A 16,050-nucleotide genomic window follows, 5' to 3' on the forward strand; every position below is an offset into this window, starting at 1 on the left:
ACAACCTACTGCCTTGAGGCATTCTACTAGAGATGAATGACCTCCTGAACATTATATGCTCTCCATGGATTATGTCTTGGTCACAGATGTAGGAGAGTCTCTCACCTATGATGAGGTTACGCACAAGGGTGACTTTCACTCCTAGGGGAGGGTTATGCAGTAAAAAATTGACTCATTACATAAGAATCATAGATGGGACCTGGTTTCCTTGCCTAACCACAAGAAGGCTTTGCCTTGCAATTGGATGTACAAGTTGAAAAGTACCCCTAGCCACCCCAAGTTGGCATACAAGGCCGGATTGATTACTAAGGGTTTTAAGCAAGAACATGGTGTTGACTTTGATAAAGTCTTTTCTCCTATGGTCAAGATGACTAACATGAGCTTAGTCCTTGCTTTGGTTTCCCAGCTTGACCTTGACTTTATCATTTGAATGTCAAGATGACTTTCTTACATGGGGACTTGCATGATAAGATATACATGGAGCAACCTAAGGATTTTGCAAAGCCTAGTAAGGAACACCTAGTATGTAGACTAAGGAATAGAACTTATGGTCTAAAGTAGGCATCTAGGGAATGGTACCACAATTTTGATGATTTTATGCAATCATAGCGCTACAATCATAGAACTATGGATCTATGCTTGTACAAGAAGCAAGCTCGTGATGGTTCATTATGGTTTTTGGGACTTTATGTGGATGACATGCTTTTGGAAGGGAAAAGCTCATAATGAGCTAGATTATCTTAAGGCTCAGCTCAAAAAGAGCTTTGAGATGAAAGATCTAGGACATGCCTCTCATATACTTGGTATGTGCATTACACTGACAGGTCTCACGGACTCCTCTATTTGTCACAGAAGGAGGGCAGTCTTATGTATGCCATGATAGGCACCCGTCTAGATATTAATTTTGTAGTTGGTGTTGTGGCACGCTATATGGCTACACTTGGCAAGAGGCATTGGGATACCATGAAAGGTATCATGAGATACCTAAAGGGAAGTGCGGATATGTGCATTTGTTATGACAACCAAGATACATGAGTCATGGGGTACACTGACTCTGACCATGCAAGACATACATCCATGGTACAGAAATATATGGCCCTCTCCACTACTACAGAGGCTGAGTATGTTGTAGCCATTGAGGCTTGCAAGAAGGCCATCTAGTTAGGCCGCTTGGTTTTTGACCTTGGTATGATAGATGTTATTTTTAGCATTTGGATTCTCTGAGTATTATCCAATTAGTCAAGAATCCGATTTTCCATACGAAGAAGAAACACATTGAGGTGAGGTATCCCTTCATTTGTGAGGTCATTGAGGATAGGATTATCGTTCTTGTCAAGGGCTTGACTGACCAAAATCGTGCAAACTTGCTCATGAAAAGTTTCTCGGTGGAGCGTTTTGCCTTAGGAAGATAATGGATGTAGGATGAGATGATGTCTTTCCTCGTCCTGTTGTACCTATGTACACTTATACTTTTTTCTTTTTTTCCCTCCTCACTAAGGCAAATTCACCTTTAAGTGGGAGGTTATTGGGAGTAAAGATGCCTCTATCTAGCTGCCCATGTTTTACTACACTGACAATACCCCTGCTTACACACTGCAAGCGACGGGCGCCCATCACTATCACTTCATTCTTTATTCTTTTAGTGACATTTAAATAAAGGGAAGGCCTGTCACACATTGTGATTGTTGGAGGTCCCATATTTGGACTCTCTCTCTCTCTCTCACTCTCTCTCACTCTTACTCCTTCCACCATAGCTCTTGCCCCTCTCGTGCTTCCACTTCAAGGATTACCTCCCTTCAACTTGCACTCAATCACTCATTCCCCATGAAATGTTTTCGAGGAGACTATATCTTCTCTCTTACTTTCATGAGCACTCCTTCACTCTGAGCAAGAATTGCTTTGATACCAAGTGTGATGCACCTATACTCAATCACTCACTCAACACGACACAAAAAGGTAACACTATATATGAGAGCAAGGTACACTCTTGTATTATTCAATGAAAGAAACAGTACAACATAGGCATATCTCAAGACTACTCCCTTGTGATATCGCATATGTAATGGTTCACTACTAGGTATAGGAAATCACACGTAGAGTGGAAACCAAGCAGAGCTCAGAGTCACTACTACTCCCTATATAGGTGTTTCTAGTAGCAACACCATGGTATAGCTATAAAGACCTTATCCCCCCTCCCTCGGCCTTCTTCCCTCTTTTTCTTGTTCTCGTTCTTTTCTTCTTTTTCTTCTTCTCTTTCTTTTCTTCTCCTTTCTTTCCTTCTTCTCTTTCTTCTTCCTCTTTTTCTTCTTCTTCTTTAAAAAAATAGATATTTTTTCTCTTTCTTCTTCTTCCTTTTTTAAATTCTATTTTTCTAATTTTTTTTCCCTTTCTTCTGTTTCTCCTTCTCCTTTCTCTGTCCTTCTTTTTTACTTCTTTCTTCTTCTTCTCTCCCTATTCCTACTTTTTCTTCCTCTTCTCCTTTCTTTTTCTTCTTCTTTTAAAAAGAAAAACTCTTATTTTGTTTTTTTTATTTCAAAAAAATTATTCTCTTTATTATTCTTTTTCTCCTCCAAATCTAGATTGCATGCACCACTTATATCCTTGTTTAGAAATGTTCAAAGATAAAAGCCTACAATCATGACTCCTACAACATGAGCACCCCAACCAACATTGATTGAACAAAGGGTCCCCTATTATTTTAAATCATAAGAAAAAGAAATAAATAAGAGTAAAATATACTATTCTATGTTTTGCTAAAATGTGAAGAATGATTTTTTTCAATGTTAATGCAATCCGACACTCTTAACAATCCAACAAAAATACCAAATCCTAGTTATTCACAAAAAACATTTTAGAGTTAGCAACATCATGCTCACTATTCCGCATTACGATGCATGCACGAGCAATCACGTGGTTGATGTGTCCTTTTTTTTGGTAAAGGAACCAAAACATTTTGCTACACAAGTTCAATATAGTGGAACTTTGGACAAACTCTTATTCCTTCAAGAGCTTCAACACATGAGAATCAAATGACTACCTCTCACATCGTCTCTCGCATATGAATGCAATCATTCATTTGTAGTGAGTGGCATGGCTTTTCTTCAATCCCATGAAGGATGCGCTTCACATGCTCCACAATCCAAGTGAGTGCTCCTTTGACTCTCAACTCTCTACAACCTCCACATGCAAAAGAGAGGTATAGGCATGACAAGAGAGAGTGCTTGGAGATGAGATGAGTAAAGCTTCACCCTCTTGGTCCCTTACCCTTAATCTCTCACTCTCTTGCTCTCAATCTCTCACTCTCACCCTCACTCCCTCTCTCACAACGAAAGTAAGAAGGCAAGTGCACAAAGTTTGCACACACATGAATCGCTTGTTCTATTCATTCTCATCCCTTTTATACATGATTTCTAGGGTTAGGATGTTTCCATCCCACTTGGGCATTGAGCCCACTTTAGGGCCTCAAGACCTGCCATCTCTTATTGCATGCTTTTCTTATGGTGAGAATGAACTAGGACCTTTGTGGTTTTCCATGGGAGCCTATGTTATCATTACAACGTGCATGGTATAATGCCCGGCTTGTGGATTTACATGATTAATCAATACAAGTGTTGCAACCATTTGGCAATTCGAATGTGCATGTGTTTTGTGCACATTATATTAATGGTTAATAATCCAAAGACTATTTTCAAAAATTTAGGCTTCTTCTCATGCTTGCTTGCCCCTCGCATGCCGCATACCTCTTTTAAATAACACTACTCTACTTTTCCAAAGTCTTCTAAGATTGCTTTTCCTCCCTTTCTTCCCTCTTATATCAGAATAGTACTTGTATTTCTCTATTTGCGATTAATGCCCCCCTTGGTTAACTGTCCATTCTTTCTACAAGATTCAATCTCAAAAATCCAAAGCATGCATTCAAATGTAAAAGTCTCAACCCATTAAGCACATTATTTTTCTTTTCTTTATTTTTTCCCTATTCAATAATCCAATAAAGAATTCACCCTATTTCACAACCTATCTATTCACCCTATTTTAGATTTGGCACTTATGCACTACTTCCTAATCCTCTTGGAGATGCTGAATGCAAGTGACTTCGAGGTTGATGTGTGTTTGTTCCAACAAGGGAACAAAAATGTTATACTCTATGAGCTCAACATTGGGATTATTGCCCACACACATCCTTATTATTTCATAAATTTTGAATCATGAAGTACGCAACTATCTCTCACCTAGTACTCATATGCTTGGAAAAAGAAATGACACTTACAAATATTCACCACATTATTGTAGTCATTTCATTGGCAAGTAACATTCCATGATCCACATGCGTACCCTCTGCCCCGAACCTAGCTTCTAGTTGTTGCCCACACTTGAGAGGAATTGTTTATGATGAGCTTAAGGAAATGAAGAGAAGAAGAGAGCTTGCATACCACATCTCTCACTTCCTCACACTCTCAACTTCACACACTCTTGCTTGCATTCACAACTTGCTACAAGAGGATGGGATGGAGAAGAAGGAGAAATAATGCAAGGAGTGTATCATCACCATGTCCCTAATTCGACACACACTCTCACACTCCCTATTCTTCACTCTCACTCAAAGAGAATAGGATAGCAAGAAAGCTAGAAAGCAAAGTTTCCACACACATGAATAATTTATAATCTTCTTTCTAATCCTTTTCAAACATGAATTTTTGGTTTAGGGTTTCCCCTTTTCCCTTAGGCATCCATTCCACTATTGTGGTTACATGACCAATCATCGCTTATTACATACTTTTTCTAAGGCGAAAATGGAATAAAACTTCCTCCTTTTTGCCTTGGGAGTCTATTACTAAGAATATAAATTTCATAGGATCAATCCTAGCCCTTGAATCTACAATAATAATAATAATAATAATAATAATAATAATAATGCAACCATTTTGTGATCTAAAAAATAATAGTGTCATTTGTTTTTGCACATTCACGACGGTGATACATCAATATAATCCATTTTTATTACACTTGCCTAGTTCAGCAACTATTGTTTTTGTGTACTATTTCCTGTGGTCAACATAAACCTTGTAAGTTGCAAGCCAAAGACTTAACTTGGCACTAAACAAATGGACTTAAAGAAAGAATAATTTATGCCTTGATAAAAGCAAGATAATACAAATATTTTACATACAAGTAAAAATACAAATCAATATATATGTACAAAAACTAATAACTATTTCCTTGTTAAAAAGATTTTGAACCAATGTGCAGATGCCTTGGGATATCTACGTAATGTGTTGAAATCTACAAAAAAGATCCCAAATCTGACAGTATAACCACTTGTCCACTCAAAGTCATCTAACAAAGACCATGCGAAGTAGCCTCGAACATTAGCTCCATCCCTGTTCAAATACACATAAATATATAAATATAAGTAAATGCATATCTATTTATCTATCCATCTATCTTTATTTATTTATTTATTTATTTATTTCTATTTATGCATGTATGTATGTACTTACATATATGCATACATTTTTATATGCACATACTTTTGTATATATTTATGTATAAGATATAAGCAATTCTTAATCCTCCATTGATTGCAAATTGAATCCATTTCAATGAAATATTTACAAGTAGTGTCAAACTCCAACCTATTTATTCATGGCATTATCAACCACTCCTTTAGTACCCATAGACCTAAACCTTGATTCATGGAGACTTGTAAATATAAACTTGAAAAATTAAAGTGGACATCCCACTCTAGAATTTCACCTAGAATGCACCAAGAAAGTTATTTGGAAATATTATTCATGATTCAAGACATGCTCCCCACTTCCATGCACCCAACCATGGGAGCTATTTGAAGGATAGGCATTCACTACAAAGCCATGAATAATGTAGTAGAGAGCACATAAAAACTCCCTTGTCAAGGGTAGTCAATCCCAACCCACACTACAATCACCTTCTCAAAGAGGACTTCAATTTATTTGCCATATTGTGTCATTCCACAATCACTCCATGTGGTGAGAATTTTTCTAGCAATTGTTACATATGAATGGATAATAAAAAAATCCAAGGAAGTAGGTAGTGTAAATTGAAATTTTACATAAGTATAAGGGGCACTTAATGAGCACTTGATCCAATCATTGAGGTGATAGGAGGACTACCCATTGGTCATCAAACAAGGACAAAGGGCACTTACACCCATAAGTTAACCATTTTCATGAGATAAATGACTAGTCAACAAGGACATAAGGAGTCATTAAGAGCCTAATAATGCAATCATTCACATCAACTATAAGATTAGTTGTAAAATACTAAGAGAGTTGCTAGAAACCTATGAATAATGCCAACCAGCTCTTAGTGGAATTAAGCGCCTATCAATAGCAAGATGGAATGGGATATTTGAAAAGAAAGTTGTGGAATAGCATAGGGGCTAGAATATTATGCTCTAAGTCATGCAAACATAAGGTATGCTTAAGCATATTTTCCAAAACCTTAAGGTTATATCCTACTAGCTCATTATGCCATCATACTTAGTGTGTCCTTCTCAATCATGTACAATCCTATCCTCATAAACCAAGCCATGCTTGTAGCCTACAAAGTGTAGCCTAGTATTGTTCCCCTCTATAAATACGAGTTTCCTTATATTCAAATTATTGTGTTTTTTAGTGAAGGGAGTGGAGAGTGTGGGATGAGTGATCTATGGAGTGAGATCTACACACATTCATTAAGAGCACCACATTTAGCAAGGCATTGCCTTAGGGAAACTACTATATGTATATCCTCTACATCACATGCGTTCAAGGCCTATTTATAAATATCCTTATCTATGAAATTTTCCTAAATAAAGCATAACCCTTTTCTATTCAATCTGTACATAATCCCTTTATATTGCACCCTTCTATATATAAATAATGTATAAAAATGATATTTTAAAAATACCTTATTTTGAACCCATGTGATGCACACATGTATTCATGAGTAACTTACCTCAGGGCATGGCTACCTCTCCTACTAGTTTTGAAGACACAATATCAAACCAACCCCACACCCAAAACAAGTTAGGAAACAAAAGCATCCAAGACAATGTGGAGTTTTTGAAGCTACCTTTAGTAATGCTAGATCCAAAAGACCCTAGGAATAAAGTGGTATCATTGAATTAAACTGATTCACTCTGAAAAATATATTGCCTAATTATGTGATACCATGATGTTAGCCCATTCCTATCTATTGTTGCCCCAACAAGCAGAATTGTTGGGCAACACAACATACCAAGAACATCTTGGTTTTGAATAAAGAAACAATCACTTAAGGCTCAATAAGTTACAACAATACAAGGAAATCATCAACATAAAATAACCATGGATGTTTGAGGATGATGTAATATATATTCCCTCTCAAAAACCATTTGTTCTCTATAAATTTGTTAATTACCTTGGAAAAAGAAATTTCTTTATATATATTCATCAACTACTTTGATAACTATGTTTGTGGAAACTAGGAGAGGATTCTTCCCAAAAATTTCTAGCATTGCTTAAAGATGATACACATTCTAGGTCTAGACTATTTGCACAAAAAATTGCTATAAGAAATGATGTACATTTCTAACTAATGTAATATATTCAATCCACTAATGGGTAGAAGGCAAGATGGTTACTTCACTTTTTACCACTTCACTAGAAAATGTTTATTCTTCATCATAAGTTGAACAAATAAGTTTGAGAAGAGGTGGTAATAGTAGCATTGTCCTCCATAACTTACCCATGTACGTCGCAATGGCTAAATAAGGGCATTGGTTGATGTCCCTTTGATACATGGGACTACTATTTGCTCTTCCATATCTCTTTCTTTTGTACTAATGATGTATTGTAGTGGCTCAAGGCTACTTGTAAGTGTCTTGGAATCAATCTTAAGATAGATAAGTGTAATATTTTAATATCTTAGCTAAAGATAACTTGATCTTTATATGATAGGTAGAGTTCCTATATCACAATATTTCCTTGGTTCATCATCTTGATAGTTCCACAATTTTTTCATATACCTCTTAACTCATCAATATCCCTACTATGAACTTTGATCTCAAAGTTCTAGTCCAATAAAATGTTCTTCCACATAGGTAATTGGTTTCATCAAGCTCTCCTAATACTCAAAATCATCATATCTTACTTTTCCTATGATAGGTCCACAATCTACCTCTTTTGACCCTAGAATGACAAAGAATCAAGAAATGTCTTCAAAGGAAAGGTTCTCTCAAGGACTCTTTTCATGGCTAAGACCCTTGCCTTCATGAATAAGACCCATTTTTCTTCATGCTTGTGGAAAATCAATACTTTTTTGTGTTTGAAGTGAATTGTACCAATTAATTTGAAAGTAATGCTCATATCCCAATTGAGCCCCAATTGTTTTTCTCTTATCTAGACTATGAATAGGCTTGTAGGAGGCTTGTAGCCACATAACATAGGATTTCTCTCAATACCAAAAGATGAATAACCATGCTTGTATCTTTGAATGATACTTGATAGGTTTAAATGTATATTTGATAGGTAAGGTCCAAAAAAGATGAAATTAAAAGACTTGAAAGGGTGTTTTTGGTGACCATGAGATAATGGAGGTTGTTTGGGTCCAAAAGCCTCAAACTGCTTACATTTGAGAGTCTCACTATTGCACATATTTACATCCTAATTGAACCATGCTATGTAGAACCTTGTTGAACCATCTCTCATAATGATTCAATGCCAAAAAGCCCCAATGCCTATCAAATCTATTATTCTTGACCAAGCCAATTTTATTCTTGCCCTTGACTTTTACTTTTTTTGGATGTAGCACATAGACAATTCTATTCTTGATCTACTTATGCCAATAGATAGATGAAGAGATTTGCCTATTGATTTATATATACCACAATATTATGTGGGTCATCCAAAAAGGCAACATCAAGTTGAAAAAATGTAAGGCAAAGAGAATAAGAGAGATATTATGAAAATTCTTAGGGTCCCTTTATGCCTTACTAGTTAGAATAACAACATAACATTTGTTTGTTGATGTGTTTGAATGACCTAACATTTTACTCTCAGGTCATGTGTGTTAAATATATGTTTGAGGTCACAACTATAGATCTCATGTGTGATCTAGGTATGAAGAAGGAAAAAATGAAACGTATAGTTCCTAATGAATGTCTTCATAATGACAATATTTCCTTTTACCTAAAGGATTAACTTCAACAAGTCAAACAATCAATTAATGTATTTACTTCAACAAGTCAAGCACAAAATTAATTTCTTTTCTCTTACCTTATGGATTGACTTAGATAAGTCAAATGATCATTATAGTATTTCACTCGAACTGGATCTTGTAGTGCCTCCTTCAGAGGTAGAGAGGAATTATTAACCTCATCTACACCTATTAAAAAATAATAAGGGAAAAATTTCATCACATGTGAATGAATGATAAAAAATCAAACTATATAATCTTTAACTTGAGTTGGCTTGGCCTACCATTTTCTGTTATATAGATAGGTATCTTCTTGTATTTGTCTTTGACATACATCATAAGGTTATAGAGACCAAATGGAACTATGTTAAATCCAGCTGACGCTGCCTACAAAATCATAGACCTAAGCATATTAAACATCACATGGGTTGATTAATTGGAAATTCACATGAATGCTACAAAATAAGCCCATGCATAAAGTCATAAAGTTTGATTTTACCAACGGCCCAATCAAGACACCATCACGTTGACCTGCATAAATTTGCCTTTGATCTTATATTAGTAGTCATGAGATGTGACAAAACTTGAAATGGCTAAATAGTTCTTTTATCTATACACTTGTTGTATATGCACCATTATGTTTCTAATAAATAATGTAATGAAAAATGCATTACCTGTTATTAGAACACTCATATCTGAATAATAATCCTTTTTCATCACATTTGAAGGGTGAAAGGCTGCATATGCATAACTTGAGGAATAGTAGTTTATCCCAATAAAATCAATTGAATTTTTTAACATTGCCTTTTGTGGCTTAGTAAACTGTGGAAGACGATCTTCTACTCTGTCTCGCATTGATGCTGGATAATGTCCAAACACAATGGGATCCACAAACCTACAAATTAATGACTGATAAAGTAAGTTCTGTCTCGAAACCTATTTGTAAACCTAGAAATGTATGAGTCACAAGCCTAGTCTCTCCACAAATAAAGAGATCCTTGACCTATAAATTATAAATGGTAATGTATTTGCAACATATATGTTTTTAGCTAACTATCAAATACACCTGTAAAAATACATTTAAAGACTCATCCTAAAATTTGAACATAATTGAGGGTACAATAAATGTCTTATCTTACCAACCCATCGTGAAATCAAGGATTCTTTGTACTGCAAGTGAATCTGTTGAGGAATTGTGTAATGCAACATACCAATTCACACTTAGTGTGATTCCTATAGAACCTTGTTGCTTTCCCTGCATCAAATGATGTAACTAATCATGTACCATTTGGTAAAGTGTATATTCATATTATACTCACACTACGTAGTACTTGCTAAATAAATGTATCAATGCATTGCACAAATATTCACCCATTAGTATCAGCAATAGAAAAAGCTAAGCAATATGTGTACGAATACCCATGAAGAAGAGGCACACATGAACCAAAAGCACACATATATGCATATGATGCTACACATTTTGATAAACTATGTGCATATTCTCTTTAAAAATATCAACTTAACATCAAAATATGATTATTTAGAGCCATGTTCTAGTTTTTGTTTTGTAAATACCTGATATTCTCTTCTGTAAACATCAACTGCTCTTGCATGAGATAAAAGAACATTATGGCCCACTATATATGGCTCAATTGCTGAGTCTCCACTCTTGCAATCTCCAATGTATTTGGAACATCTTTGAGGGGCAAAAGTTCCATTATTATATCCAAAGACTATGAAGATATCAGGCTCATTAAAAGTTATCCAATGCTTCACTCGATCCCCAAATTCAGTAAAGCAAATATTAACAAAGTTTGTGTAATCATCTCTGCGTATAACATTGAAAATGGAATAGGTTAGTGGCAAAGAATCAATTCAATTCAATTCAAAATTCTTTGTAAAAATAAAATTTTACATTATTAATGGATTGATCCATCCTCCATAAGCATCTTGAAGGCTTTGTGGTAGGTCCCAATGATAGAGAGTTACAAATGGTTGTATCCCTATAAGCATATCCATGCATGTTAAAATATACTTGTTAAGTCCAAAGATATAAGGAAACATTCTCTTCTCATTCTCTCACCTTTCTCTAGAAGTCCATTTATGAGATTGTTGTAATAATCTACTCCAAGTTGATTGACTCTTCCTCTACCCTCTATCAAGAAGATTGCAAGAAATAAATAACTAAGACCTAGTGTCAAGAATATAGAGGCCAAGGAAACCTTACATGCACACACATATGAGCTAAGTACATTAATGTGTTCAATATATTTCTACAGTAATGATTAGCTAAAAATATAAAATGTGGACTATACTTTGATGTAGCAATTAAGGTTTTCATAGAAAACCATATCTGATATCATTCCCAAAATACTAATTACAAAAAGTAATTGACATACTAAGACATATTCATTAATGACTAGTATGGTTTGCATAAAAGCCATTTGGTATTTGGTATAACATTACCACAAATTTGATTGCAAAAGTAATTGACCTACTTGGAAGTATTCGTGACCATGATATAGAAAACCTGTATGCATCCATGCCCAATTTGAACATGAGATTAATGTCTTCCTACACACATGAGATAGTGGGCACAAGGTAAAAGAGGTTAGTCTTGCGAATATTAGACTTCATGCAATAAGATGAGCACAACACATCTAGAATATATTAAGATTGAGTTCTAAATGCATGTCAATTCTTGCATCAATTTTGAAAAGTGAAGCTTTGAAATTTTGGGAGTTTTGGACAATGTACAAAACATGATAGCTTAACACTTAAGTCAAGTCAAGCTAGTAATAAGGGATCAATTCTATAGAAGATCATGGAAGGTGAGAGCCACACTTTAGCATGTCTTATGGATAGGAATAATAATAACATACACAAAACCTTGGGAGAAGATATATGGCAGTATTAACATACATAGGACCTCGAGAAAAGTTAGTAATATTAACATGCACAAATTCTTGGGAGAAGATATGCATAAAGTTAGGCAGCTTGTTGCCTCTCTCTTGGGTGTTGCTCCTTTGATGGCATTTCCAATATCTAAGGGGAGACATGGGGTAGCCCTCCTAGTGCCAAAGACCCAAAAGAGGAAAAAAACCTCCATATCAAAGTTTTGGAATGTTAGCAAAAGAATTGAGATTGTCTCTAGTGGATGGCTTGGCATGATCCTATTTTATGGCGCAATGTGGAAAATGAAATGATAAAATACTAATGTACTCGCCCTTTGTTGGCACATAACAAAAATGGGAGATGGTGATAAACATGTTTCCATAGTAAGATTTGCACATCATTTAAGAAAAGAAAAAAACAATTTTCATGTGTGGGTAAAGGGAAGAGCTTGAATATTTGTTCACCCCATTTGAAGGCATAGTCTCTCTCCAATTACATTGCCAATGATAATAATATATAGAAGTACTTGAATTGCTAATGACTTGGTTTGAAGGTAAGTGCTCTACAGAAACATATAATCGATATCATTGATACAAGAATGAGTTAGCAATGTCCTCGACGCTCAAACAAACAAAACATGACAAATGTTAGGTAAAAATGTCTCGGTTCGAAGGCTTTTATATTGAAATCCTTCAAAATACTCATGGTTTTCTTACCTTTTAATTTTAGATTTTCAAGTAAATTTCAAGATTTCGAGTTGGGCTACATCGAACCTAGGTTTATTTATTTATTTATTTATTTATTTAGAGTATACGAGGAATGTTGATAACATTTGCACAAAAGAGTGTGAACGTGGCTTAAGAAGGCGAGGGGGAGTTGGGAGCGTTTGAAAATTGAGTTGGCTGTATAACGAGAATAATTTGGATTGCATGGACGGGATAACGACTAGATTGATCAGCCTAGCTCAAGATTGGGTTAGAAGAAGAAGAAGAAGAAGAAAGAGCTTGTTAATTAAGAAGACCTTGTAGCGATGGTACTGGTCGTCTGCAACAAGCGCGTTGGAGCCGCCGTCGATGCTGCCTGCATGCCCAACCAACCCACACGCGCACACACACACACACACACACAGGATTAGCCAAAAGAGCCGTCGTTGATGCTGCCTGCACGCGCACACGTACGCATGTATTGGATACTCACTCTTGTGTTGCAGCGTCTGTGTATCCCAAATGCTTGGCCCTCTGCCATCCTCTCTCGCAGCCCCCTCGTACTGCTCCCACACACGACAACGCGCACACGCGCGCGCACACACACACACACACACACGAAAGACATAAAATCTGTGAGTGTTTAGTGATGAATCGCATCAACAAGAGTACAGTCCATCGTGTGGCGAATCGCATCAGCAGCACCAGCTGGCCTTTCGGAGGATTTCCCCCCACTCACCTGAAAGGCGGAGGAGGCTGTCCCGAAGATGAAGCCTTTCGGGAAATCGGACCGGCTGACGTTGTGGCCATGCGAGCCGCCGCACAGCAAACACAGCACTAGCGAAAGCCAGCATTGCAAGAGCATCAATAATCCCGTCATTCCCCTTCCCATCTTGATCAGCGCTCTCTGCCCTCTCTCTCTCATCCAAGAGTCGAGGCTACTCGAGTCTATGTGTAGTCCATATATATATATATATATATATATATATATATTATGTGTGTGCCTTTGTACGTGCACACGGACTAAGCCATCGAGAGCGTGTGCACTAAGCCATCGAGAGCACATTACTTAATTGTTAGGTCTCGATCCTTTGACAATTTGTCCAAACTAGTGGCCCCTCACTTGCCTGGACAGCTGTAACTTCAAAGTTTGACAGCAAGAAAAGAGGTTCTAAGGGCCCCCTAAATGTGGCATGCATGTGCACTGGGGGAGGTTTGCTTGGATGGGGGAATTGGGGTGCATATGCATTTGGGAATGTTTCTATGCCAAATGGATGAATGAGGGAATATGTGTGGATCTAAGCATAAATGCCATATGTATATGTTATATCCCTCCTTGAAAGCATGTTTTGGACATGCTAGTGGATTAGACTACAAATCTAGAATTGGAAAACGTTGTATTAAGCATATTGCCTAACTTAACATCCCGTTGAATGAGCAATGGCAGAATGCGTCCACTCACGTATACCTCCCTATATGCATATTTGTCCCACATCTCTATGACTTGTGCATTCCTCATACGTGCCACAACAAATGATATGCAAAATCATATTGAAACTGTTCTCCAACCTCTTTTATAAATGATAATTGCTCTTAATTGGTTCACATAAGTGCCTTTATGATAAATGGAAGTGGTCAACATATTATGTTACAACTTGAACTATATCTTGTATATTAATTCTCTAGATGTACATTTAAGATTTTTAACACCTCCATGTGGAAATTCCATCCATATACACATCCCATCAAAGAAGAAAAATATTAGTGCAAGGATAACTTCAATAAATAAATGTATACTCCTGGCCTCATCTCAACTATCATATAGCATTGAAATCAATTAAAAACTCACATCACCATCTCAAGTATCATATATCATTGGTAGTTTTCAATTGAGCATGTGACCACATCAACCGATATTGTGGTGCGATCAAACCATGTGCATGGAGCACATAAGCTTTGACATGTTAGATGATGTGAAAATATTAGTTTTCGTTGTGTTTGATATTTATGAACTTCACATAACAAGACAAGTTTTTTCTTTGCCCTAATACTTAACATATTGTCATCGAGCGATTCATGCATTCAAGAGCAACTATATCAAACAAAAGTAAAGAATAATATTGCATGTGTATAACTCATATAGCTTGAAAACAACTGCTACTGTTTAAAGTCTTCATCATAAACTAACTTAACATCTCTTCAAAGAAAATCCATAATATCCCAATCATTGACGTTTTGCAACATCAAGACACACTACTTGAGCCATTCATGTTAGAGTAAAATTCCTTTTCCAATTAAGAAATTTCTTAATGGGCAAGAAGTACATGTCAATGAACATCCTCTCCACCACAAAATGAGGAAGTGTGAGATGCATGCATGCATATTATTTGTAAATGAGGAAATGTGAGATGCAAGCATTCATATTATTTATACCACTTCTCTTTTAAAACATTCATTTTTGGAGTTAAATGTATTTTGCAACTTGTCATTGATTGATGAGAACAAAGTAGATGTCAAGGCACAATCCTCTTCACAAAATGATGAAACATGAGGTCCATGCATGCATCCTATTTACAACATTATGTTTTATGGAATTGAAGGTAGTTCCTTCGATCACAATGAGCTCAACCCCTCAAAAAGGCTAAAAGATGCTTGATAACCAATGAGCATCACTCATGAATAGGACCACATTAATGTTCTAAAGATGGACATTGCACTTTGTCTTGCTAACCTATTGGCACTCCATGTAGCACATCAATAATGAGCTCCCTACTATGACTTGGGAAATTCAATGCATCTCAATATAACTCTAGTAAAGTGACTTCTTCATCTTTAACTTTCCTATTTGATATTCCTTGATGTAAGGGGACACACACACACACACGCACGCACGCACGCACGCACACACACACACACACACACACACACACACACACACACACACACACACTATATATATATATATATATATATATATATATATATATATATATATATATATATATATATATATATATATATCAATGTACTATTGTTTGGCCATTTAGTATATAATTTCCATGTCATGCCTTTTGATACTCCTGTAATCTAGTCAAGCTCCATAGTGGCACCCATGAAAGCAACCCACTTTAGCTAGTCACACTCACAATCGAAAGAGGAGTCCTCAACTTCCACTAGTCTACCTCTTGTAAGGTACTATTGAACTAATCCATCTCTCTCTCTCTCTCTCTCTCTCTCTCTCTCTCTCTCTCTCTCT

General features: G+C 36.2%; 1 protein-coding gene across 1 annotated transcript; it reads right to left on the reverse strand.

The window, feature by feature from the left end:
- Nucleotides 1–5,040: 5,040 nt before the first annotated feature.
- Nucleotides 5,041–13,727, reverse strand: LOC148037018 (beta-glucosidase 13-like). Its single transcript, XM_087675958.1, has 13 exons — nucleotides 13,534–13,727; nucleotides 13,288–13,357; nucleotides 13,112–13,170; nucleotides 11,694–11,769; nucleotides 11,279–11,350; nucleotides 11,111–11,198; nucleotides 10,771–11,023; nucleotides 10,335–10,450; nucleotides 9,870–10,090; nucleotides 9,695–9,726; nucleotides 9,480–9,582; nucleotides 9,276–9,384; nucleotides 5,041–5,378 (listed from the first exon to the last, which is right to left on the reverse strand). Exons 1-13 carry the CDS (start codon nucleotides 13,717–13,719, stop codon nucleotides 5,210–5,212), a joined length of 1,554 nt encoding a protein of 517 aa, XP_087532084.1. The 5' UTR covers nucleotides 13,720–13,727; the 3' UTR covers nucleotides 5,041–5,209.
- Between the last annotated feature and the right edge of the window lie 2,323 nt (nucleotides 13,728–16,050).

This window comes from Lygodium microphyllum, chromosome 4 (assembly GCF_053477565.2).
Source record: "Lygodium microphyllum isolate KBCC chromosome 4, Lygodium_microphyllum_v1.1.10, whole genome shotgun sequence".
Classification (NCBI taxonomy): Eukaryota; Viridiplantae; Streptophyta; class Polypodiopsida; order Schizaeales; family Lygodiaceae; genus Lygodium; species Lygodium microphyllum.

Coding starts and splice junctions, on each gene's coding strand:
- LOC148037018 (XM_087675958.1), bottom strand. CDS start 13,719: ATGAGAGAGAGAGGGCAGAGAGCGCTGATCAAGATGGGAAGGGGAATG. Junction 13,358..13,533: donor CAGCCTCCTCCGCCTTTCAG/GTGAGTGGGGGG, acceptor GTGTGGGAGCAG/TACGAGGGGGCTGCGAGAGA. Junction 9,583..9,694: donor GTGTCTTGATTGGGCCGTTG/GTAAAATCAAAC, acceptor ATGATTTTGTAG/GCAGCGTCAGCTGGATTTAA.